Source organism: Micromys minutus (genome assembly GCF_963924665.1).
Source record: "Micromys minutus genome assembly, chromosome: 17".
Classification (NCBI taxonomy): Eukaryota; Metazoa; Chordata; class Mammalia; order Rodentia; family Muridae; genus Micromys; species Micromys minutus.
The window spans coordinates 19,813,961-19,837,971 of NC_137952.1; the positions used below are offsets into that span (position 1 = coordinate 19,813,961).

The 24,011-nt window shown below is 33.8% G+C and overlaps 1 protein-coding gene across 1 annotated transcript; it reads right to left on the minus strand.

The window, feature by feature from the left end:
• Positions 1-18,771: 18,771 nt before the first annotated feature.
• On the minus strand, positions 18,772-19,701 carry LOC308431574 (olfactory receptor 4K3-like; the record flags this gene model as incomplete). The annotated part of the gene is made up of 1 exon (XM_080931094.1): positions 18,772-19,701. One exon carries the CDS (start codon positions 19,699-19,701, stop codon positions 18,772-18,774), a length of 930 nt encoding a protein of 309 aa, XP_080787220.1.
• Positions 19,702-24,011: the final 4,310 nt, after the last annotated feature.

The window sequence follows — 24,011 nt, forward strand, 5'->3', positions numbered from 1 at the left end:
TCTGGGAAATGCAAATCAAAACAACTCTAAGATTCCACCTCACACCTACCAGAATGACTAAGATCAAAAATTTAGATGACACCAGATGCTGGCAAGGATGCAGGTAAAGGTGAACACTTCTCCACTGTTGGTGGGGTTGCAAACTGGAACAATCACTCTGTAAATCAGTCTAGTGATTCCTCAGAAAATTGGACATAGTATTAACTGAGAAGACCCAGTTATTCCACTTCTGGGCATATACCCCTGAAGAGATCCAACATATAACAAAGACACATGCACCACAATTTTCATAGCAGCTCTATTTATAATAACCAGAACCTGGAAAGAACACAGATGTCCTTCAGTAGATAAATGGATTAAAAATGTGATATATTTAAACAATGGAATACTACTCAGCTATCAGAAACAATGACTTTATGAAATTCTTTAAAAAAATGGATACATCTAAGGAATATCATCCTTAGTGAGATAACCCAGTCACAAAAGAACAGACATAATATGCAGTCATTGATAATTGGGTACTAATCTCAGAATGCTCTGAACACCCCAGAAACAACTCACAGACTATATGAAGTTCAAGAAAAAAATAAAGGCCAAAAAAAAATTAAAAGAAAGAAAATGAAAAATAATTATGCTTAATCTTTACACACCAAGAAAACTTTTGACTATTTTCAGGTTACATCTTGTTTTATATGTACTTTATGCTTATTGTAACTAGTAGGATTTTAATGCACACTATCAAACCTTTAAAAAAAATCAAGTACTGACAAAAATGTATTCATATAGTTTTATGAAAAAATGGTTAAAATCTGTATATTTATCTTTGTTTTTTAAAATAAAGTTGTTCAATTTTTAAAAAAAGAAAAATATTTTATGATTTTGTTCAAAATATTTTCTGAGGCTTTGAGCTGAGGTTAATGCCATGAAAAAGTGGTATCCAAGTTTTTATTTATTTATTTTTACAAAATATTACCAAAGCTTAGATCATATACTGACCCTTACAAACTAATAGTGGATTCTTCCCTATTCTTCTGTTAACAATAGACACCTCATTCAGACAAAATAAACAGAGAAATATTGGAGCTAACTAGATATTATATTCCAAAGGGACCTAACTGATACTTAAAAACGGTTTCTACTAAACACAAAAGAATATACTGTTTCTCTACATCTTCTGGAAATCTCCCCAAAATTGGCTGCATTATTGGCCAGAAAACAAGTCTCATCAGATATAAGAAAATTGAAATAACTTCCTGAATCCTAGGAGACCACCATATATTAAGGCTAGATGTCAACAACAGCATTAAGATTACAAAATCATGGAAACTAAAAATTTTTCTATTAAATGAAAAATTAATCAAGACAGAAATTAAAAATTAAAGACATTCTAGAAATCACTGAAAATAAATACACAATATACCCTCAAAATGGGACACAATTGAATCAGGTCTAAATGCCTATATTTAAAAGGAAAAGGAAGAGAGATAGTTGTTTCCAGAATTTCTATTGAAGCTTCTTTATTATTTATATAAAGAAGGGTTACTGATATTTTTGAGTTAATTTAGTAGCCAATCACTTTATTGAAATTGTTTATTAATTGTAGCAGTTCTCTGTTAGAATTTGGGGGTCTCTTATGTATTCTATAATATCATCTACAAATAATGATATTTTGACTTTTTCATTTCCAATGTGTATCCATTTGATTCCTTTAGTTGTCATATTCCTCTGACTAGAACATCAAATCCTACATTGAATTGTTAGGGAAAGAGTAGACAGCCTTGTCTTGTCCCTGATTTTAGTGGGATTGCCTTACATTTCTGTCCATTTAATTTAATGTTGGCTATTGACTAGCTGTATATTGCATTTATTTAGGTATATATATATCATGCATCTCTGATCTCTCTAAAATTTTTAACATGAAGGGGCATTAGATTTATGTCAAAGGCTTTTTTGGCTTGTAGAAACAGGGGATAGAGCAGAGACAGAAGAAATAACCAAACAATAAGTAAAGACTCATCCTATGGGCAAGAACCAATCCCCAACACTATTAATGATACACTTATGCTTATAGGAAGCTATACTAAAGAGAGTGAGAAGGCCATAAAAGGACCCATAGAGTCAACCAACCTCGATCTCTGGAAATCTCAGAAACTGAGCCATTAATCAAAGAACACACAGAGGCTGGAAAGAGACATTTAGCATATATGCAGTAGATGTGGAGCTCTGTCTATATGTTGATCCCCCAAACAACTGAAGCAGAGACTTTCCCTTAAGCAATAGCTCTGGTATTTGTTCCTCAACAGGTTTGTTGTTTCTGGAGTAAGTGAAAGAGAATTCACCTAATCTAAAGAGACCTGATGAACCATGGTGAGGGAATACCCAGGGCACACCACCCTCCTAGAGGAAAAGGGAAAGGAGTATAGAGGAGAGGGTTCCGGTGAGGAGGGACCAGGAGAGGGCAGTGTTAGTGTTAAATGAAAGAATGAATTAATTAATTAATCAATTTTTTAAATTGAATGAACCAAGGGTAGAATGGAAACTTTGCTACTTGAACATAAAAACAGCTAGGCACAGGTGATAAAGTTCCTGTTATGAGATAAGGGGATTTTTTTTTTTTGAAAAACTTTATTTAAAAAAAAACAAAGATAAATGTACAAATTTTAAGCATTTTTTGCATAAAAGTATACGAATACATTTTTGTCATTGCTTGGCTTTTTTTAAGGTTTGATAGTGTGCATGAAGATCTTACTAGATACAATGAGCATAAAGTACATGTAAAACAGGATGTAACCTGGAATTAGTCAAAGTTTTCTTGGTGTGTAAGGAGTAAACATAATGTTTTTTTTCTTTTCTTTTCTTTTCTTTTCTTTTTCTTGAACTTCACAGTCTGTGAGTTGTTTCTGGGGTGTTCAGAGCTTTCTGGGGTTAGTATCCAATTATCAGTGACTGCATATTATATCTGTTCTTTTGTGACTGGGTTATCTCAGGATGATATTCTCAAGATGCATTCATTTTCTTAAAAAAAAAATATATATATATATATATATATATATATATATATAAAAGGGAATTTAAGTACAAGTACCATGGCTAGAAAAGTTAATATTACCTTCTACAGATAAATTATTGGTTTTCTGCAGAAGAGCCCTTTGATCTGGTGTAGTGTCAGAGTGTTTTGAATAATGGACAAAGAGAGGAAGTTAGGACTAAAAGTTCTTTCTCTGAATCTTTCAATCCTATTATGATGACTAAAATTGGGATGCCTAACCAGGCTTGGAGGAAAGAGTTAATGCACTAAAGACTATTTAATGGCAGAGATAAAGATAATGAAAAAAATAAGGGAGAAATTCAAAATGGCACTGATAGAAATTCTTACTGTGCCATGAATGTAGACACATATGACAATTAGAAGATCACAATAGGTACCCAGAGGGTGGTAGAGGTGAAACCATCTTTATTAGACACTTTATTGACAGGATTGCTTTAATAATGTAGCTTAAAGATGAAGAATCTCAGCCACCACCAAATTTAGAACTTTTTTCATAGCTTTCTGCTAGTTGTGATGAATGCTAAGCCAAAGAAGCAATCCAAAGTCTCTCTTTTTTCATAAATTTAAATAGTCTCCAACACACCAAGTTTCAAAAACCCTTTTGAATAAAAAAAAATAAAACAAAGAAAACCAAACAACAAAAAAATAACAGGAGGAAAACATCACTACTCCGAGAGTATAGAGATTTTTAATTTAGATATAATGTAGAAAGCAGACAAAGTTAAGAGTACAGCCTGGACTTGGTGAGCAGAATATATAGGACTATGAGAAAAGACGGGAGCGGAGCAAGAACAGAGCTACTAACCAAGAGCATCAGCTGGGGCCAAGAGAGTGGCATGACCAAAATGGTTGAGTTATATACAAGTCAGACTGGGTAAAGATAAGCAGAAGCCCAGCTTCTGCAAGGGACAGGTTTCTAGAAGCATCTGGGGTAAGAAGTGCTGGGAGGAGCAACAGATGCTGAGTAAGACTTGCCCTGCTTTAAGAACTAATGTCTCAGTCTTTTTTTTAACAACTTTATTTTAAAAAACAAAGATAAATGAACAAATTTTAAGTATTTTTGCATAAAAGTATATGAATACATTTTTGTCAGTGCTTGGCTTTTTTTTTCCAAAGGTTTGATAGTGTGCATTAAGGTCTTACTAGTTAAAATGAGTAAAAAGTACATGTAAAATAGGATGTAACCCGGAATTAGTCAAAGTTTTCTTGGTATTTAAGGATTGAGCATAATGTTTTTTTTTTGTTTTGTTTTTGTTTTTTTTTTTTTCTTGAACTTCACGCAGTCTGTGAGTTGTTTCTGGGGTGTTCAGAGCTTTCTGGGATTAGTCTCCCATTATCAGTGACTGCATATTATGTCTGTTCTTTTGTGACTGGGTTATCTCAATCAGGATGGCATTCTCTAGATGCAACCATTTTCTTAAGAATTTCATTAGGTCTTTGTTTCTGATAGCTGAATAGTACTCCATTGTGTAAATGTACCACAATTTTTGTATCCATTCATCTACTGAAGGACATCTGGGTTCTTTCCAGCTTCTCGCTATTATAAATAGAGCTGCTATGAACACTGTGGTGGATGCGTCTTTGTTGTATATTGGAGTGTCTCTGGGGTATATACCCAGAAGTGGAATGGCTGGATCTTCAGGTAGTACTATGTCCAATTTTAAAAGGTAATCTCATCTAGAACTATTTCTTATTTATGTTTGGCATAATTGGTGGGGCACAAAAGTTGGAATAGTGGTCAAAGAACAGGAATAAAATTTAGTGCAGGCTGTTTGTGATTGTTGCCCATGTCCTGCAGGGCCACCTGGTGCTAGAGAAGTGCAGGCTGCTTTGGAGTAGTCTGGAATACTGGTCCATCTGTTATCTAGAATACAGATTCTGAGGGAATACCTGGAGATGTTGCTTTTCAGGTAACATTGGAGCTGTCTACAATTGACATGGAACCTTCTAGGAACACTTCTAGGTGGGGTTGCAAGCTAATACAACCACTCTGGGAATCAGTCTGGCGATTCCTCAGAAAATTGGACGTAGTACTACCTGAAGACCCAGCTATTCCACTTCTGGGCATATACCCCAGAGACACTCCAATATATAACAAAGTCACATGCACCACAATGTTCATAGCAGCTCTATTTATAATAGCCAGAAGCTGGTAAGAACCCAGATGTCCTTGACTAGATGAATGGATACAAAAATTGTGGTACATTTACCAATGGAGTACTACTCAGCTATCAGAAGCAATGACCTAACGAAATTCTTAAGAAATTGGATGCGTCTAGAGAATATCATCCTAAGTGAGATAACCCAGTCACAATAGAGAAGACATAATATGTCATCACTGATAATTGCATACTGACCCCAGAAAGCTCTGAACACCCCATAATCAACTCACAGACTGCATGAAGTTCAAGAAAAAAAAAACATTATGCTCAATCATTACACACAAAGAAAACTTTGACTAATTCCAGTTACATCCTGTTTTACATGTACTTTTTGCTCATTATAACTGTAAGACCTTAATGCACACTATCAAACCTTTGAAAAAAAAAACAAAAAAGCCAAGCACTGACAAAAATGTCTTCGTATTCTTTTATGCAAAAATGCTTAAAATTTGTTCATTTATCTTTGTTGTTTAAAATAAAGTTGTGACCCCACAAATTCCACCAGAGAACAACTACAACTGATAAACAAGTTCAGCAAAGTGGATGGATATAAAATTAAATCAAACAAATCAGTAGCCTTCCTATACTCAAAGGACTAACATGTGGAGAAAGAAAATAGGGAAAAGGTACCCTTCACAATCATCACAAAAACTATGAAATACCTCGACATGACTCTAACTAAGCAAGTGAAGGAACTGTATGACAAGAACTTCAAACCTCTAAAAAAGGAAATTCAGGATGATCTCAGAAAATAGAAAGATCTCCCATGCTCATGGATTGGAAAGATCAACATTTTAAAAATGGCCATCCTACCAAAAGCAATCTACAGATTCAATGCAATCCCCATCAAAATTCCAACCCAGTTCTTCATGGAATTGGAAAGATCAATGTACAATTTCATATGGAATAACAAAAGACCTAGAATAGTGAAATCCATCCTCAACAACAAGAGAACATCTGCAGGAATCACTATCCCTAACCTCAAGCTATATTAAAAGGCAATTGTGCTGAAAACTGCATGGTACTGGTACAGAAATAGGCATGTGGATCTATGGAATAGAATAGAAGATCCAGAAATGAGTCCTCATGTATATGGTCACCTGATTTTTGACAAAGGAGCCATAAACTTTCAATGGAAAAAAGGCAGCCTATTCAACAAATGATGCTGGTCCAACTGGCACTCAGTATGCAAAAGAATGAAAATAGACCCCTTCTTATCTCCTTGTACAAAGCTCAAGTGTAAGTGGATCAAAGATCTCCACATTAAACCAGATACACTGAAACTGTGAGAAGAGAAAGTAGGGAAAACCTTAGAACACATAGGCACAGGAAAAAATTTTCTGAACAAAACACCACTGGCTCAAGCTCTAAGGTTGATTAACAAATGGGACTTAATGAGATTGCAAATTTTCTGTAAGGCTAAGGACATTGTCAAGAAAACAAACGGCAGCCAACAGAATAGGAAAAGATCTTTACCAACTCTACATCAGATAGAGGCCTAATATCCAAGGTATAAAAAGAACTCAAAAAGCTAGACACCAGAGAATCAAATAACCCTATTAAAAAATAGGGTACAGCGCTAAACAAAATATTCTCAGTTGAGGAATATCGAATGGCTGAGAAATATCTGAGGAAGTGCTGGACATCCTTAGCCATCAGGGAAATGCAAATCAAAACAACCCTGAGATTCCACCTCACACTAGTCAGATTGGCCAAGATCCAAAACTCAGATGACAACAGATGCTGGCAGGGTTGCGGAGAAAGAGGAACACTTTTCCACTGTTGGTGGGGTTGCAAACTAAGACAACCACTCTGGAAATCAGTCTGGCGATACCTCAGAAAATTGGACATAGTACTACCTGAAGACCCAGCTATTCCACTTCTGGGCATATACTCCAGAGATACTTTAGTACACAACAAAGTTATATGCACCACAATGTTCATAGCAGCTCTATTTATAATAGCCAGAAGCTGGAAAGAACCCAGCTGTTCTTCAGAAGATGAATGGATACAAACATTGTGGTACATTTACACAATGGAATACTACTCAGCCACCAGAAAAAATGACTTAACGAAATTCTTAAGAAAATGGCTGCATCTAGAGAACATCATCCTGAGTGAGATAACCCAGTCACAAAAGAACAGACATAATATGCAGTCACTGATAGTGGGATGCTAACCCTAGAGGCTCGCACTGCCCCAGAAACAACTCACAGACTGTATGAAATCCAAGAAAAAAAGAAAACAAAACAAAAAAAAAAGTCATGCTCAATCCTTATCCACCAAGAACACATTGACAAATTTAGGGTTGTACCCTGTATTACATGTACTGTCTGCTCATTGTAAAAAATAAAAAATAAAAAATCTTTACATACCAAGAAAATTTTGACTATTTCCAGTCTGCATCTTGTTTTACATGTACTTTATGCTCATTGTTACTGGTGGGATCTTTATCACACCATCAAACCTTAAAAAAAAAGTAGTGACAAAAATGTATTGTATAATTTTATGCAAAACATGCTTAAAATCTGTACATTTATCTTTGTTTTGTAAAATAAAGTTGTTAAAAAAATAAATAAATAAAGTTTAATACACTTATCAATAACAGACACACTAGATATATATTTCAAGTCAGTTAATATTGATCAGAGTATACTTTAAAATGTATAAAGCTTAATTATCAAATACATATTATTTATCAAACATGTTCCTTCTTACTGAAAAATTCTAGAAGTCTGATGTTGAATAGTTAGCAAAAACTCAAATAGATGTAAGTTTCTAAGTCTGCTATTGTTAATATAATTATACCTTTAGAGACTTAAAAATTTATCATTCTATAAAAGCACATCCTAATCAAAACTTGTGGGGAATAGAAACCTAGGCCTAGATTTATGCAAAATGACATTAATCAGGCTAAGGGAACTTCTTAGTTCTGTGAGCTCCTGGCATATCTTTGCTTTTTATTTGTTTTAATGACCTGGGGAATGAAGGAGAGTGCACAGCTATCTATATGGAGATGGTGGGCTTTAAGCAGAGTGGGGAAGCATTGACTGATCCCCATAGATGTACTTATGTGGTGTCTTTTTGAGGAGGAGAGGGTCTAAGTGTCCTTGTCAGAGATTTGAAAATGGCCAAGGAGCACCACTGAACACCAACTTCTATGCAAACAGTTTTGCTTCACAGGGGACTCATAAACAAAATGCACACTTCTCTCCTTGCATTACTTTGCCTTGCACCTTTCAGTGGTGCCCAAGCTGCTCATAAGTGAGCACTCATAGCTCTAAGTTCTATGCAGATCTAGTAGAAGACCCACTCACTGTTGGATCATCAAGACAGCAATCTGCTAGGTTAAGTTGGTAGTAATGTACTTGTACAGGTTGGGATGCCAGAGAGTTGATTTGCTGGCAGATAAACTTCAGGAGCTGATTAAAGACCCAGGGTCCAAAGGCCAGCAGTATCAATGGGCCAAGAATGGACAAGAGAAGGGTGATAAGCCATGAAGAAGTGGAAAGCCAATTTTTAAACCATCTTTTTCATTTCTCAGCTTTTTGCACCATTCTAACCCTTCTCTCACTTTGAGAGCTGGGCACCAAAATCTTAGAGATAAAAGAATGGAAACTTGAAGAACCATAGAGATAAAAACTGTCTGGTTATTTTCTGTTGTGGTGGCAGAAGATGTTACTATTTGATAGAATTTGGAACTCATGATTTTCTTCTTTGGTCATTGAGCTGTATTTAGGTCCAGCTATTTTAGTAAGACAGTGAGACATAAATAAAATCTCTACATTCAATGAAGTAATTAAATTTAAGAAGAAAAGAATGATGTATCACAAAACAAAGTCTTATATATGGAGAGTTTCATGTAGCTCCAAGAGGGAGCTGAGAGAAAAGAACACTATAATCATAAGTGGCAAGGAAGAATAGGCAGGAACTCTCCCTCAGAGAAAATTTCAATATTGTACAGGCCAGGAAAGTGTAGAGAATCTGCAGGAATTTCAAGAGGGGATTGAGTGGTAATGGAACAAACATGGCAGATAAGAACTCCAAGGGAAGGTCCTCATATAGGAACTTAGAAGAAAGAGACAATGAAGGCAGCTCTGAAATGAAGAGGAGAGAGCTGCAAACATGTATAGTGGAACGTGAGAAAATGGTTACAGGATGGGGCCAGGAGCACATAAGAAGATGATGAAACTACCAGGCAGCTCCTAGGAGAAAACAAGGTAGCTCCAGAAAGGAGCTGAAAGAACCTAAAGGAGCAGAGGTGGTAAGTATAGTTGTGACAAGAATTTCAATCCAGGGCATCCCTAAGTGGCCTGAAAGACTTGTCAGAAATAAATGTTCTGAATCACCAAAGAGAGGCATCTCTTTCCACATGATAGAGATCAAATGAGGTGTGTCCACTCCTTGGTGTTTTAGTCCCTGGGATTTCTGAAAAGTCTGGTTGGTTGATAATTTTGTTCTTTCCATGGGGTTGCAAACCCTTTTAGCTCCTTCAGTCCTTTCTCTAGACCTTTTATTGGGGTCCTAGTGTTCAGTCCAATGGTTAGTTGCAAGCATCTTCAACTGTATTTGTATGACTCTGGCAAAGTCTCTGAGGAGGCTCCATATCTGGCTCCTGTCGCTAAGCACTTCTTGGTATCAGCAGTAGTGCTTGGTTCTTTTAAGTATTTCTCAGCCATTTGAGATTCCTTGATTAAGAATTTTCTATTTAGCTCTGTACTCCAATTTTAATATGAGTATTTGGTGCTCTGAAGTATACCTTCCAGAATTTATTTTATATTAGTCTTCTATCTGATGTAGGATGGCTGTTTTGTCCTACTGATATGAAGTCCTATTTGTTAATTGATTTTTAAAGCATAAACCATTGGTGTTCTGTCGAGGAAGTTTTCCTCTGTATAAAGTACTAAAGACTCTTTCCAATTTTTCTTCTAATAGATTGAGCATATCGACTTTTATGTAGAGGTCCTTGATGCACTTGGACATAAGTTTTGTGGAAGGACATAGTTACAGATCAATCTGCATTCTTCTACATACAGATGGATAGTTGAACCAGCATACTTTTTGAAAATGCTGTCTTTTTTCCACTGGATTTATTAGCTCCTTTGTCAAAGATTATGTGCCCATAGGTGTATGGGTTCTTTGATTTTATTCCATTGATCTACTTGCCTGTTTTTGTACAAATACTACACAGTGTTTATCACTATTGCTCTATATTATACCTGAATTCAGGTATGGTGATTTTCCCAGAAGTGTGTTTATTGTTCAGAAGAGTGTTTGTTATCATAGGTTATTTGCAATTACAAACAGATTTCCAAATTGGTCTTTCTAACTCTATGAGGAATTGAATTAAATTTGATAGGTATTGCATTGGATCTGTAGATTGTTCTTTTAGGTAAGATGTCCACTGTTACTATGTTAATCCTACCAATCTATGAGCACAGGAGATCTTTCCATCTTCTAAGATCTTTGATTTCTTGCTTATGGGATTTGAAGATCTTATTGTACAGACCTTTCACGGGCTTTGTTGGAGTTACATGAAGATATTTTATATCATTTGTGCCTATTCTGAAGGTTTATTGTTCCCTAATTTCTTTCTCAGCCATTTTATCCTTTGAATAGAGGAAGGCTACTGATTTGTTTGAGTTAATTTTATATCAAGCAACTTTGTGGAAGTTGTTTATAAGCTCTCTGGTAGAATTTTTGTGCTTGCTTATGTATATTATCATACTAGCTGCAAATAGTAATATTTTGACTTCCTCCCTTCCAATATGTATCATTTTCATTTCTTTTTATTGTCTAATTGCTCTGGTCAGAACTTCCAGTACTAAATTGAATAGATAAGGAGATTGTGGACAGCCTTGTCTATTCCCTGATTTTAATGAAATTGTTCTGAGTTTCTCTCCATTTAGTTTGATGTTGGATATTGGTTTTGTGTATATTGTAGATTGTCTTACAGATGTTTCTATTTTAATGCTAATTTTACTTCCCCAAGGAGTGCTGCACTAAAACCATTTGGACCTGTCTTTTTTTTTTTTTCTTTTTTAATTTTGAAACCTATTATCTGTTTATGTAATCATTCATTTCGCCCAGGTTTTCCAGGTTTGTTGTATACAGACTATTGCAGTAGGATATGACCATTTTTGGAAGTTCCTTGGTTTCTGTTGTTATATCCCCCTTTTATTCCTGATTTTGTTAGTTGGATATTGCCTTTGTGCCCTCTGGCCAAGGGTTAGCCTATCTCATTGATTTTTATCAAAGAAGCAACTCCTAGTTTTATCTATTCTTTGTATAGTTTTTTGTTTGTTTACTTGTTTGTTTCTACTTAGTTGATTTAAGCCCTCTGATTATTTCCTGCTGTCTATCTCTTTAGGGTGTATTTGCTAATTTTTTGTAGAGTTTTCAGATGAGCTGTTAACATACTAGAGTATGATCTCTCCAATTTTTTTATAAGGCAATGAGAGCTATGAGTTTTTCCTCTTAGAATTGCTTTCATTGTGTCCCAAAATTTTAGATATGTTGTGTCATCATTTGCAATAAATTCTACAAAGTGTTTAACTTCTCTCAGAATTTTTCCCCTGATCATGTTATCATTTAATAGATAGTTGTTCATCTACCTCATGTATGTATGCTTTCTAGTTTGTTGTTTTTGTTGCTTTGAAGACTAGTTTTACTCCATGGTGGTCTGATAGAATACATGGGTTTTACGCAAAAATTTTTTATCTTATGAGGTTTGTTTTCTATTCAGATATATGGTCGATTTTTGAGAAGGTACCATGCTGTGTTGAAAAGATGGTATAGTCTTTTGTTTTAGGATGAAATGTTCTATAGATATTTGTTAAATCCATTTGGTTCATAACTTCTTTAAATTTCACTGTGTCTATGTTTCATTTCTGTTACCATTATCTGCCCATTAGTGAAAGTGGAATGTTGAAATCTCCTATAATTATTGTGTAAGATTTAATGAGTGATCTGAGTTTTAGTAATGTTTCATTTATGAATGTGGGTGTCCTTGAATTTGGAATGCAAATGTTCAGAATTGAGGATTCATCTTATAAGATTTTTTCTTTAATGAGTGTGTAGTGTCCTTCCCCATCTTTTTTGATAACTTCTGGTTGAAAGTCTGTATTATTAGCTCTTACAATGGTTATGCCAGCTTGTTTCTTGGGACCATTTACTTAGAAAAGTGTTTTTCTTTTCCTTTTACTTTGAGGTAATATCTGTATTTGACTCTGAGGTGTGTTTTCGGTAAGCACCAAAATGCTGGATCTGGAGGACAGTGTGGGAATACAACATGCTGAGGAAGTTGCAGGCCACCTGAGACAGAAGCAGGGGTAGGTGGAGTGAACCATGGCTGAGTTCTTAGAGGCAGCTTGGAGCACCAATATTTAGATCTCCACAGTGCCAGATGGCCCAGCATCAGAGTTCCAAACTGAAAGAGAGACAGCTGAAAGGGGACTACATGGTGTGTGCTGGGCTCTGCCCTAGAAATGCATTCATGGAGTGAGACCATGGTATCACTAACAACAGAACACTTTAGTATTTACTGCAACGGGTGGCAAACCAATATGTTAGGCAAAAATCAACTAAAAAGTTAAGGCTTCAGACTAAGGGTTAGAAAGAAAGTTTTATTTCTAAGTAGAAGAGGTCAGCACCATTTTGAATCACTTGATGTCTCAAGCATGGGAAGCTAAAAGAAACACAGAGGCAGGCTCTGCTGAGAGGCAGTCAGGTTCCTGCTGTGAGAAGGCAGGTGACTTTAAACACATAGAATGAAATATTAAAAGCTACTTGATTCTTTGGCAGAATTGTTAAGAAAAAATGTACAAAAAATGGTGCATTGTTTGTTTTAAAGATGGTAAGAAGAATTAATGTACAAATCAAGTTTGTTTTTGTAGTTAGAAGGAGAGAGTACAAAATTCACCAAATCACATGGAGATTTTCATCCTCGGTTCAAAATTAGATAGAGAACACTAGTCACTGATGCTGCAAGAGAGCTATGATTTTTGAAAATTAAAAGATCATTATAGATAGAAATCTGTACCCCAGATGGAGTGAATACAGACATATATTTGTGAAGTTATTAATAAATGAAGATCTAATGTTCCAAATTGAGAATTACACAGATTGAAATATTTGGGCAAAAGTCATGGTTTTAAAAATTGTTTACTTATTGATTTAAAATTGATAGTAAGTATTAGTTGATTCTATGTAGTATCCCACTAAGGCCACATGACTTTATCAGATGCCAGGTAGTTGGGGTTTGTGGTTATCTTAAAATTAACAACAAGAGGCTCATAATCTCTTAATGGCATATCTACAGAAATATGAGTTGATTTCTTGACATGACAGATTATTGTGGCTTAAGATGAGATCATACAGTTTTTTAGTTTATTTATTTGTTTTATATTGCTTTAAATTTCAAAATGGGTGTAATGTTGAGTTTTGTGATTATATTACTTCCCTGGGAAAGAATACAAGATATTCTTGTTGCAGACTAAAGGACATGCTATTTTTGAAGAAAGCTCTCATCTTTGTCTTTTTATAAGGTCTGATTTAGGTCTGTGTGCCTTCCAGAGTTATATGGATCATATTTGATAAAGGTAGAACACCTGAAAAGCTAAATTCAAAATGATCATCCATTACGATCAAGTAGGCTTCATCCCTGGGGTGCAAGGATGGTTTAATATAAGGACATCCATCAATGTAATCCACCATATAAACAAACTCAAAGAAAAAAAAAACAAATGGTCATCTCACTAGATGCTGAGAAAGCATTTGACAAAATTTAACACCCCTTTATGTTAAAAGTCTTGGAAAGAACATTAATCCAAGGCCCATACCTAAACATAATAAAAGCAATATAAAGCAAACCAACAGCCAACATCAAACTTAACAGTGGGAAACTGGAAGCAATCCCACTAAAATCAGGGACTCAACAAGGCTGCCCACTCTCCCCCTACCTATTCAACATAGTACTGGAAGTCCTGGCTGAAGCAATTAGACAGCAAAAGGAAATCAAAGGGATACAAATTGGAAAGGAAGAAGTAAAAACATCACTATTTGCAGATAACATGATAGTGTACTTAAGCAAACCCACAAATTCCACCAGAGAACTCCTACAGCTCATAAACAAATTCAGCAAAGTGGCTAGATATAAAATTAACTCATACAAATCAGTACAATTCATATATTCAAAGGAGAAACATGTGGACAAAGAAATTAGGGGAAAGATACCATTCACAATAGTCACAAAATTTATGAAATACTTTCTTGTGACTCTAACTAAGCAAGTGAAAAACCTGTTTGACAAGAACTTCAAACTTCTAAACTAGGAAATTGAAGAAGATCTCAGAAAATGGAAAGATCTCAAATGCTCATTGAATGGAAGGATCAACATTGTAAAAATGGACATCTTACCAAAAGCAATCTACAGATTCAATGCAATCCCCATCAAAATTCCAACCTAGTTCTTCATTGAGTTGGAAAGAACAATGTGAAATTTCATCTGGAATAACAAAAGACCTAGAATATCGAAATTCATCCACAGCAAAAAAACATCTGTGGGAATCATAATCCCTGACCTTAAGCTATAAGGCAATTGTGCTGAAAAATGCATGGCACTGGTACAGAAATAGGCATGTGGATAAATGGAATAAAATAGAAGATCCAGAAATGAGCCCTCACACATATGGTCACCTGATTTTAAACAAAGGAGCTTTAAACATTCGATGGAAAAAAGACAGCCTATTCAACAAATGGTGTTGGTCCAACTGACAATCAGCATGCAGAAGAATGAAAATAGACCCTTTCTTATCTCCCTGTACAAAGCTCAAGTGTAAGTGGATCAAAGATCTCCACATTAAACCAGGTACACTGAAACTATTAGATGAGAAAATGGGGAAAACTATAGAACATATAGGCACAGGAGAAAATTTTCTGAATAGAACACCAATGGCTTGAGCTCTAAAGTCAAAGATTGAAAAATGGGACTTAATGAGATTGCAAAGTTTCTGTAAGGCTAAAGACACTGTCAAGAAAACAAAATGGCAGCCAACAGAGTGGGAAAGGATCTTTACCCACCCCACATTAGATAGAGGCCTAATATTCAAGGTATAAAAAGTACTCAAAAAATTAGACAGCAGAGAATCAAACAACCCTATTAAAAATGGGGTACAAAGTTAAACAAAAAGTGCTCAAAGGAGGAATATAGAATGACTGAGAAATAGATGACACCAGATGCTGGTGAGGATACTAACTGAAGATCCAGCTATTCCTCTTCTGGGCATATACCCCAGAGACACCTTAGTACACAACAAAGATATATGCACCACAATGTTCATAGCAGCTCTATTTATAATAGCCAGAAGCTGGAAAGAACCCAGATGTCCTTCAGTAGACGAATTGATACAAAAATTGTGGTACATTTACACAGTGGAGTACTACTCAGCTATCAGAAACAATGACTTAACGAAATTCTTAAGAAAATGAATGCATCTAGAGAATATCATCCTGAGTTAGATAACCCAGTCACAAAAAAACAGACATAATATGCAGTCACTGATAATGGGATACCAAACCCAGAAGCTCGAAACATCCCAGAAACAAGTCACAGACTGTGTGAAGTTCAAGAAAAAAAAAAGTTTGTCATAGTCCCTGAATATAGAAATACAACTGGAGATATCTGATGAAAGGGAACTTGCTATATTTCTTCTGTTACTTATATTTGTTTAATATTGCAAATATACTGGTATTGCATTAATTAATTCTAATTATCTTAAAATAATAAGACTCATACTTTAAAAAAATAAGATTAAAAAACATATCTCTTAAGAAAATGGCTGCATCTAGAGAATATCATCCTGAGTGAGATAACCCAGTCACTAAAGAACAGACATAATATACAGTTACTGATATTGGGATGCTAACCCCAGAGGCTTGCACTCCCCCTGAAACAACTCACAGACTGTATGAAGTCCAAGAAATAAAGAAAACAAAAAAATATATTTACAAAACAAGAAGACTTTGACTATTTCCATGTTGCATTTTGTTTTGCATGTACTTTAAGCTCATTTTAACTATTAGGTTTTCAATGCATACTGTCAAGCCCTTGAAAAAATCAAGTACTGACTAAAAAATATATTCACATAGTTTTATGTAAAAATTATTTTAATATCTGAAAAAACACTACTGACAAAAATGTATAATTTTAAGCAAAAAATGTTTACAATCTGTACATTTATCTTTGTTTTGTAAAATAAAGTCATTTAAAATAAAAAAAACATATCTCAATAATAAAATGTTTTCTGTTGAGTTTTGTTTATTACAAATGTACAGCTATGGTGATGCTTTTCACCAGAATGTTAAACTGGCCTGATTCCAGACATAAGAGACAACTAGAGTAAGTGTAGCTTTTCTTCTTGAGGCCTGTTCTGCTTTCTCCTTTTCCTGCCCCTTCTAAATTCTCAATGTCCATACATTCATCTTGAAGAAGCTATAAAAAGTCAGCATCCTGAGTCCCTGGACTTTGAGTGTGAGGTTGTTCAATAACTTCTCAGGTTGTTTTATAAAGATTTAGAAATGGTCATAATTTAACAGGGAGAATTTAGCCAGATTGATATGTACAGTCATACTTTTCATTTGGTAACAAAGTTAAAATCATGTCTTACATTGGTAGAAATCTTTCTAATTGATACAAAGTTGACATCATAATCTATACAGTGGTATAGAATTTATTTGGTACAGATTTAAGGTTTTCAGTAGTTTAATTTCTCATTTATTTAAAATTGAGATTAGTATTGTTACTTTCATATATGTACTGTACCTACACAATACATAGGGAAATGCAAGGCTTAGAACCATTCCTATAACTGCTATTATACAATGCTTTTCGATAATTAAACAATACTAGTTAAGAACTGGATAGCAAACTCATGGTTCTGAGTCAATTAATAGGGTATTTTTGAGACATTTCAGTTAAAAATTGCCAAGAGTAGTCAAGGTTTAACAGTTCAAAAATGCTTCTTATAGATAAATAGTTTTCAAAAACATCAGGAATCCAAAAATTATAACATTTAATGTTATTTATCTTTTGTTTAGAGATATCTTCTCCTTACAGTTCCCCTTTGGTAGATTTTACAAAATAATTGAGCATCTCTAATTCCGGGTGAGGTATACTGTGTGGTTAGGCAGCCACTGGGCAGAAACTGCTGATTTCATCTACAGACTAACACTGTCCAGAAAGGGACACTTTATGCAGAATAGTCAACTGATAATTTTTGCCAAGCTGGAATCATCTCCCTTCAAGATTTCTGCATTTCAAGGTATGTCAGTGATCCTGGGACAGAAGGCCAAAGACTTACTATTACATGTTGCTAACAGGAAACTGCTAGTGGAGATTTGTCTCTACAAACACTCTCAGGTCTGGAAATGACGTTGGGCTTCCTATATTTTTAGATATTTGGCCATTTCAAGATTTTTTATTGGAGTTGAAGACTAATTTAGTTGTGTAACCTTCCCAGGATAAATAAATTTGAGAAAAGATAGTCATTTAGATTATTGGCAAGTTGTAATATTCAGACACAGATTACATTTAAAGGTAAAGTTTATTTGTTTGTTTTAGAAGTAAATAAAAAGGGTGATGTGTAGGTTTATGTTAAGGTGATTCAGGACTGGACAGTGGAGAAGTAGGCAGGAAGAGAAACTAGAGGAGCTGAAGAGGAGGCAGAAACAGGAGTCCTGAGGCAACATGGAAGATGGCATGTATATTTCTCTTAATGCATCTCTAGCTTGATGAGGTTGTTATGATTATTTCTAAAGGTTTCTATGGGTATAATTTATCCTTTCTGGAAGGGCAGTTTATATCTTTGTTCACTGGTTAAAGGCTTATTCTGTAGAGGGTTTGTGGATTGAAAATTTAACAGACAAATCTGTTTGATAAGTTAAAAAAAAGAAAAAATTTCAGGATATTATGCATTTAATAATATATAAGATAATGAAATCTAATTAATCTTTATTCATACATTTTATTATGACATTATATTAATCTGATTTTTTAATTACAAAATAAAGCTTAGTGCTGTTCCATATGAAGTTTAACAATTTGTTTTACCTTCCTTAACCCTTTTATTTACCCTATTTATATTTTCATAGATAGCTGTGATAAGATAAAAAAATCAGTTATTTGGCAAAGGAATTAAGTAATGTTGGCATATATGTTTGTACAAAGAAATATATTCATAAAAATTACTAATATTTTATTTATAAAGTTATACAAATGAGGTCAGTTTGAAAAGTTAAGTACAAATTTAATAAAAAAACATAGGAGCATAATTTGATGGCATGTATAAAGATTATTCATATTTAGATTGTACTATGAAGGACTTAAAATATTCTGACAGATAACCAGTAAATGTCACATTCTTTTTAAAATATTAAGTTATATATCTATTTAAAGGTTCATAAATACTTTAAATAGAAACAACATTTTCATTTCAAAGCATTTTAATACAGCAAATTTACAATTTTTAATAAAGAACTTTACAATTCTGGATATTAGGAATTTTATTTGGGACGTAGAAACTTGCCAATGAATCTTTTCATGGCATTTTTAATATCTTTATTTCTCAGTGTATAAATAGTTGGGTTTAGGAGAGGAGTAATAACAGAGTAAAACACAGCAAGGAATTTGTCGAACCAAGTGATACTAAGAGGCCATACATAGATGAAAATGCAAGGCACAAAAAAGATCATCACTACAGTGATGTGGGCACTACAAGTGGACAGAGCCTTAGATGCCCCAGATTTAGAGCTCTGGCTAACAGTGAGAAGAATGTAAGTATAAGATATAAGCAGAATCGTAAAGCAGGTTACAACAACCACCCCACATGCAGCATTCATCAACGTATTTAAATCATGAGGATCCATGCAGGCTAGCTTGATTACCAGTGGCATGTCACAAAAGAAACTGTCTATTTCCCTGGGACCACAGAAAGGCAGTTGCACAAACACTACTAAGTAACTTATACCATGAATAAATCCAATTGTCCAGGAAGTCAACACCAATCCAGTGCATCTCTTAAGGTTCATGATGGTGAAGTAGTGGAGTGGTTTACAGATGGCCACATAGCGATCATAAGCCATTACTACCAATAGTACCATCTCTCCTCCAGCAATGCAATGGGCAAAAAAAACCTGGGACATGCACCCTGCAAAGGAAATTGTCTTGATTTCCCTGAGAAAGTCGGTGATCATCTTTGGAGTGATGTTTGAGGAGAGCCACATATCAATAAAAGACAAGTTGGCCAACAAGAAGTACATGGGAGAATGCAGATGAGGGTCAGTGGTTACTAAGGTCAGGATGACAATATTTCCAGACAAAATGAACAAGTAAAGCAACAGAAATATCACAAAGAGTAAAACTTGAATATTTTTTGAGTGGGCAAGTCCCCAGAGTATAAATTCTGAAACCACAGACCGGTTGCCTCCATCCATTACATTCAGTGTGTCCTCAGATATAAACTGCAAAGAAAGAAAGATTGTAAATCAACTGGAGATATAGGGTAAGTTACTTCTTTTGTAAAAGTAGATGTTTATGTTAAAACTTAGTTGATAGAAATGCATAACCTAAAGAGAAACCAAAGTCATAACTGAGCATCATTGCTTCCCTAGGTAAAGTAAATGAGTCTCTATCAACTCCCCAAGGAAAAAAGCATCAGGTATTACTGTTCAACACTTTTTCTATCAGGACAACTGTTATAGGAGAAAAATGAGGAATGACAGTAATGTGAAATTCTAGAAATATATGTAGTTTTTTAAATAAATGGTCTGAATTAGTTCATAGAAATAATGATATTCTATAAAAATGAGGCATAATTTCATAAAATTGTGAAGAATTGTATTGAAGTTTATGACAAAACAATCAGACAGGATGAACTTTATATTGAAAGTACATTTAATGATTTCATACAGTATTAGGACAATAATATCCATGTCATCAATAAATTAAAGTTTTAACTTAAATCACTACTATACATGTTATGAAAACATCAGGGGTAAGCATTACAGATGCCATAAAAGATATTCAGTTAATAAAATTGAAACATGAAACTATGTTTACAGTTATTTATTAATAAGTATACATTATCAAATTTATTCAACTAAACTGACTAATGATTATCCTTTCAAATACATATTTGAGTACATTTACAAAAAGAAGGCAACCCATGTTAATAACTGAGCTCTTAAAAAATCTTAGTTCAAATTTAGCACTAGAATATGTAGACCCTAATTTGCATCAATAACTTGTCTTGCAACTACAATAAATTAAGAACAAATAGACCTTTAGATATTATAGTTTCTGATGTGAGTTACATATCATCTATCATCAGTGTATGATCTTTATATGTTCTCATTATGTACTTATCTAGTGATCATCTATGTTGTTTAAAAGAATAGAATAAATTGCATAAACCTGTAAGCATAGCTATTCTTGACTGTTACCCTTTGATGAGTGTGAAGTTATACATCTCATGAGCAGCAATTTTTAACCTCAAAGCAGAAGAAGGATGTAACTAATAATAGGATGAACAATAATCAAGCAAAATGGTGAATAATAACTTTATATTTTCTCCTCCATTTAGTAATTCTCTTGGCAATTTTCAACTTGTAGGTATTATCATCTTTGATTCTTAAATATCACTAGGTTAGGGGAATCATCACGTAAACAATTGGATCACTGACATTATCTGTACAATTATTTTACATCCCTTTCCTTGAAGAAATTTGAGGGTACAGTAAACATAAGAAAAAAAAACGAAGAACAGGCAAACAAACAAAACCAATAATATTCTGAAGACACATAGTAACACAAAAATGTCACAAATGCGTGGTAACAGATAAGTTAATGCACACACTTTACAGAGATTTAGAAAATATCTAAGGATGCCCTGATTACACTGCAAAGAATTTGTGTTCCTTGATAATTTGACTTTTCCATAGGACAGATAGTAGTAAACTTAACTTTACAATGATAACATTTTAGATTTGTTTTAGTTATTTCTTTTATGTTTTGAAATTATAATATAATTACATAATATCTTCCTTCCAGTTTTTCCCCACAAATCATTTAACTGACATCCTCCATCCTCTCTTTCAAATTCATGGCATCTTTTAAAGTAATTATTGGTAAGTACTTACATATATATTGATATACATATTTATTCCAAAATCAAAATTGCTCATTCTGTATAATGTTTCTTATATTTATAAGTTCAAAGGAGAGATCATTTGATATTGAATAATATATTGGATTGCTCATACTGAATAAGACTGTTTCTCAAGTTCTCAGCAGTGCTTTTGTTCTTTGTGAATGGCCGAGTATTCTTTGACTTTCCCTGTGTTCTTTATCACATTCTCTGTTATTATACTTGATCTGTACAAGTTTAGAAATTTACAACCGAACTGTGCACATATTAAAGGAATTAGTATTTAAAAGAGCAACTGTACTTCTTCACAAAGCTGTATCAGACTATCCTTTTCATTTGAGAGTGGAACCAAGACTCATTCAATGCCTTTTATATTCTCTCCTCTAGTATTATGTATGTAGCACACTGTTGAATAGTGCATCTGTGGATGTAAAATATGCTATATCTGCTTTGTGATACAACCTGGTGACCATGATTTATCAAAACTCCTTTAATGATGGTATTCAGAATTTTACTTTCAGGTGATAAGATGATAGTAAAAAATGGAGCCATGCACTGCAATTGTTTACAAGCATTAATGTAGTAATGCATAGTAAAGATGTATAAGAAAACTCATACTGAGAACCATTAAGTCTTTCTAGTATCCAGAGCACAATGATCCATGAATAATCTCCTTTCACTGTATTTTTTACTGTATCTTAAGGTTATAGGCAATGAGTTTATTGTTCAAATTAGATATGTATAATAGATACCTATAAAAACACACATACAAAAACATGTATGACAATATATGCCATATATATGAACACATAAATTTTCTATAAAGTACATATTTGTGCGTGTGAATTTTTCTTTAAAATACTTGCTACTTATACTCTTCTTGAGTTCCTACATACATGTTTTGTAAGTATGAAATATGCATCTATGACAGACATATTTTACCTACAAAGTGCTTGTCAGAAACATAACAACTATTTTACACTTTTCTTCTCTTGCTCAGGAGCTATCAGTATTTTCTGTGTGAAATTATAAACAATAATCTGTTAAAGTGTCTCTGTAATTTTTACATTTACTAAGTGGCAAATCTAATGTTGGTTGTATATTAAAGGATATTAATGAAAAGAAGCAAACTGAATTATATTTTTAGAGCCTACAAACAAACAATTTTCTTCTCTATGTAATGTTTTCAATATTGATTGGACTTTTATCAAAGTGCCAAGCAATGTAATGGTCTGAGTATTAATAGTATGTATTTATTGTTGTAGGCATATTGACTAAACTTAGAAGAAACCAAGTGATAGACACTGTTGAGTTATATAGTGACAATTTAGTAGCTTCTTATGAAGTATTTTGAAAGAAGATTGGGTATTGTTGGTTTACTTCTGTATATCTGTCAATTTTGTTTATAGAGGGTTAGGAAGATTTTACTTATTAAATATGTTTTTTGTTGAAGTAAAATTATCTAACTTTCCTCTTACCTTTTTGTCTTCAACTCCCTCTCACATACACTTCTTAAACTTTTCCAGTACCATCCCTAAAGTTCATTGTCTCTTTTCCTATGATATATATATATATATATATATATATATATATATATATATATATATATATATATATTCACACATGCACACACGCACACACACACCCACACACACACACAAAGCCTATTGAGTCAAACTAACTTATTATATATAAATTCAGATCTGACCACTCCACATTTGACAACAAATTAGAGGGTGCATTCCTGGAAGATGTTATTCCTCTTTTCCCATGGATATTTGTTTACAGATATTTAAAATCTGAGTTCTAAAGTACCCAAGTATTATGTTTCTTCTCACTTATTTTGTTATCATTTTACTGTTTATATAATGAAAGCTGTCTTCGCTCCCATTGGATCAGAATTACAAAAATAATTTATTTGGTTAAGTTGAAGAGAATATTTGTAAACTGCTAGCTGAATATTGCATTTATGGATTATCTTATAAAGAATAGAGATCTGGTATAGACATAAAGATTTATGGAATATGGCATGTTTAGAAAACATATGAATGGAGCTCCATTGATGACAAAAATAAACCAAAAACAAGCAGTTCTCAGCCCACAACATACTGCGTTGGTAAAAAGAAATAACTAGAAATATTTTGAGAGTTTCCTAACAGAATAATATCAAATAAATAACTTACCGAAATTACAATGTTTTTGTGGTTCAGATATTCTTTCCATCTGATATGTGCTTATGAAGATATTGATGTTGTATAAAAACAGATTTCTCCTCAGCCTGACTTATCTTCCTTCTTGCAGTTGTCTCATGGGTGTCCAATGTCACCTATTCTGTGTTATGAACAACAACAACAAAAACCCTTGGATATAATTATCTTGGACACCTCTTGGGAATTTCTCTGCTAAAAGTCATACTGAATGTTACTTTTTTATGAAAATAGAAAAGAAAAAACAAGTAAAAATGCTGATAGTCATCGCAGCATTGATGTCAGTCATCCTTTAAAAACTATTCTCTTTACCTATAAGGAATAAAGAGAAATTTGCTGTTGCTTAATCTCTTATTGCTTGTATATAATCAAAATGTCTCCAAACTTACAC